General features: G+C 44.0%; 1 protein-coding gene across 1 annotated transcript; it reads right to left on the bottom strand.

Moving 5' to 3' along the window:
• Window positions 1–1,665: 1,665 nt before the first annotated feature.
• On the bottom strand, window positions 1,666–3,325 carry LOC111162124 (immunoglobulin superfamily member 1). Its single transcript, XM_022526308.1, has 4 exons — window positions 3,256–3,325; window positions 3,077–3,103; window positions 2,383–2,664; window positions 1,666–2,015 (listed from the first exon to the last, which is right to left on the bottom strand). The coding sequence occupies exons 1-4, from the start codon at window positions 3,323–3,325 to the stop codon at window positions 1,666–1,668; spliced, it is 729 nt and encodes a 242-aa protein (XP_022382016.1).
• Window positions 3,326–3,712: the final 387 nt, after the last annotated feature.

The raw sequence follows: 3,712 nt of genomic DNA, 5'->3' as shown, positions 1-3,712 counted from the left end.
GGGAGGGAGACAAAGCATAAGTGACTCAATCTCACAAAACAAACTGAGGGTTGATGGGGGGAGGGGGGTTGGGGGGGTGGGATTATGGACATTGGGGAGGGTATGTGCTATGGTGAGTGCTGTGAAGTGTGTAAACCTGGCGATTCACAGACCTGTACCCCTGGGGATAAAAATATATTATATGTTTATAAAAAATTAATTAATTAATTAATTAAAAAAATAAATAAAAATAAAAATTAAAAAAAATGCCCTTTGAACACATTAAACCCACATAAGACTTTACTTCCAACATGAGATTGGAAGAAGCCAATGAAGGATTGGCCAATAAGTCTTTGACCCAAAGAAATCTCTGTCAATGGGGTCACACCTTCTTTTCCATGTATTGCTCCCCCAAGGGGATCATACTACAAAATAGAGGGGAAAAGTTATTCTCATACCATTCCTTCTTACCCACTGCAATCACAGGTAGACCCACCAACCTGTTATTGGAAAGAACAGCCCTGTCATACGCTCACTGAGCATTTAGGATGTGTCAGGCATCATGTAGGTCTAAGGATGTACAAGTAAAGAAGACACAGTCCCTATCAGCAAAGTGAGGGATATCAGTGAATAGTTAACCACAGAAGTGTATGTTAGTGGAATCTACTCAGGAAGGACATTCATACAACAAACATCCATACACACTGTTCAAACAGTTTTTGTTATTCAATCCTCAATAAAAAGCTATACTAATAAAATTAATATCTACCATTTATTGAGAATGTATATGCCAGGCACTGTACATATATTATATTTAGGCAAATCCTCACAACAACCCTGTGAGGTAGGCATTATTATTATACCAATTTTGCACATCGGGAAACTGAGGCACAGAGAGGCATCATACAGTAGGTTGTATAGATACTGTTATCCCATTTTAGAGTGGTGGGGGGAACTGAAGCACAGAGAGGTGAAGTGACTTGCTTAAGATCACACAGGAAAGAGGTATCAGAGGTGGAACTAGAAACCAAGATTACTGCTTTTAAGTCCAGGTTATCTTCTGTGGCACCTGTTTAGACTGATGGAGGAACTAAAGCAAATTTCTAAAGGATCCAGGCCACAGGGTGGGAAAACTGGGGCGGGAGTGTGTGTCTGGCATTTGAACATTTTGGGGAGACTTCTGCTGTGTCTAGATCTTAATACTGTCTTACTAGTTCTACATACACAAGACTAAAGTAATTTGTATAAAGTCATTTCTAAAATACGAGCTATCACTTTTTGTAATTTTTGTTTACCACTGACACTAGCACAATTCTATTTTCTGTGCTTAAAAATAATAATCACAAATACAATAAAATGCAATTAAAATGCAAAAACCAGTTTATAAGACTGCAGTGGCAGTGCCTGGCACATAGTAAGTGCTCAATAAATATTAGTCAAATGAATGAATGAAAGCATGATATTCAACAAGTAGAGAACGACAGAGCTATGATGAGCTGAAGCTGCTGGACATTTGACTGGGCTCATTCACTAGCCTGAGTGAGCCTAGGTGATTGGCTTCCACACATCTGCCTGGTAGCATGTGTGATTCTAATTTGCATCTCAGGAAAATATCAAATGACTCTAGCTTACAGGCCTTGCAGGGCCTAGGACCTGGCTAAAGAAAGGAAAATCAGAAACCCTGGTTCATCCAGCCATGATTCCGGGGACAACAATCATCAGACCCCAGCAGCCATAGCCACACCCACCTGCAACTATCAGCTTCAGGGGGTTGCTGGGCTCTGACCACAGAGTGGGGAGCATCTGGATATGAGTGTGGCACATGTAAACCCCTTCACTTTCAGGTGTCATGTTGGCAATGGAGAATATGGCCACTGTCCCAGTTGGGATTTGGTAATCCACGGGCTCTGCATATCCCTCTTTGAACAGCATGAACACCAAATCCTGCAGCCAGCCATGGCAGAGTATGTTAACATTACATCCAGGAAGAGGGGAGGTCTCAGCCTGGATCCAGAAGATGGGCTTGGGCAGCTGGCCTGGAAGGAGAGAATGAACTGGAATTCAGGTACAGCAAGGACAGCACTGCTCAGTGGGCAGGAGAGGAGAGCGCTACTTAAATGAGTGTTCTCTGAATAATCCTTATTTACCACCCTTCCTTCCCCCTATCTGGGGTCTCCCCTATGTTGAGAACTTGCTCTCTAGATCTGTTCCAGAGACTGCATCCTCATCTGCATTGCCAATAGAGAGTAGGCACTTACTAACTGTGGAATGCTTGCATGTATACATTCATGCATTTAAAGTAAATGAATGAATGAATTAATGAATTAAACAAATATTGCTCTGGGAAGATTTGAATTTCAGGAGCTGGAGTTTATTCTTGATTATCTATTACTGTCTTCTTACCTGGTACCTCCAACTCTAAAACTTTACTGGGCTCTGACCAGCCTGTCTCCTTCCAGTAGCAGCACCTGTAGAGACCTGCATTGGACTTAGTAAGGGCACCTATAGGGAATGAAACTTGGAAGGTCTTGGAGGAAAGGCGGATCCAAGTCATTTGTGTCTTATCCTTCAGCAGCAGAAACTTGCTTGAAATCCAAGAGGGGCTTTTGCACCAAAGTGTGATGTTCTCCCAAGGGTCCTGGGGGTAGTTGGTCTCTATCCATAGCTCCGGTTGAGATTGCACCACTGTCATACCCAAAGATCACAAAGATATGAGCAGTCCAACCCTCTCCCTCCCATAACGTGCCTTGCAATGTTCCTTAAAATTAGCCCTGACCCAGATTCTTCTTTTTGTCTTCCCTTGGGAATAAGAGTGTCTGCTTGTGTGGGGGGTGGGATAGGGCCCCTAGGATATTTGTTTGAGGGATTCAAGTGAGTTGGGGAATACAGCACAAGTCTGGCTTCCATTCCACCTGAATTAAAGTTTTTTACTTTCTGTGGGAAACCAAGTCATGAAGTGAGGGATTCTGGTCCCCAACCAGCTCAATCTGGGAATTATCTTTGTGGTCTCAAGGTAGTTATATCCAGGGCCATGGAGGCAGCTGATGTCTTGGAACTTCCAGGAAGGAAGGTACCTGAGGTGGCAGGATTCACTTACCTATTGATGTTATACCCAGATTCAGCCCTGAAAAGAGAGATAATGGTAAAAAGGGCCCCCATGTTGACCCCACCAACCCTCAATTCTCAATACTCTCTTCTTTCTCTCTTCTCAAAGTTCCCAGCCATAGGGGTACCTGTGACAGGGTCACCTGCCCCTCAACCCTTCCTTGTACTCACGAATGCAAAAGAGCAAGACACTGAATGTCCACAGCATGGCGGACCGTTCCCCCAGCCTGTCCAGGGTCATGGGGCCTCTGGTGCTCAATGTGTGCTTCAAGTTTGGAAGGACTTTGCCCCTCAGCAGGTGGTGAAATCTAAAAGCAGAGGTGTTTTTACTCAGCAGACTTGTCCTGCTCCTCAAAGTTTAGTTTGGATCACTAAAGTACTTGACAACCCTACCTTCCACTCCTTCAGAGGCATGAAAGGTACTACAGGGTTACCTTGCCCCTTTTCTCCACCTACTTCTCCTTGCACCCAAGGTCTTTGCTGGCATCTAAGATGTCAGATCTGTTGAAATGTCTGCACAGCCCTGGAATCTCAGAGGCTCAGAGGATGACCTAATCCAGGCCAGAGGGGAGGCCTTCGGAGGAGAGAGATGGGAGATGTAGAGAATCATCTTTTTAGATCCTGTATT

This window comes from Enhydra lutris, unplaced genomic scaffold, assembly GCF_002288905.1.
Source record: "Enhydra lutris kenyoni isolate GAN:26980312 unplaced genomic scaffold, ASM228890v2 scaffoldscaffold89, whole genome shotgun sequence".
Lineage (NCBI taxonomy): Eukaryota > Metazoa > Chordata > Mammalia > Carnivora > Mustelidae > Enhydra > Enhydra lutris.
The sequence above is the reverse complement of the archived record's forward strand: the minus strand, read 5'-3'. Positions and strand labels throughout refer to the sequence as shown.

Excerpts from the sequence above, each read along its gene's own strand:
- LOC111162124 (XM_022526308.1), bottom strand. The coding sequence starts at position 3,325 with ATGACCCTGGACAGGCTGGGGGAACGGTCCGCCATGCTGTGGACATTC. Across the intron at positions 2,665-3,076 it reads TCTGGGTATAACATCAATAG|TGGTGCAATCTCAACCGGAG; the intron begins GTAAGTGAATCC and ends TGGGTATGACAG. Across the intron at positions 2,016-2,382 it reads TTTAGAGTTGGAGGTACCAG|GCCAGCTGCCCAAGCCCATC; the intron begins GTAAGAAGACAG and ends CTCTCCTTCCAG.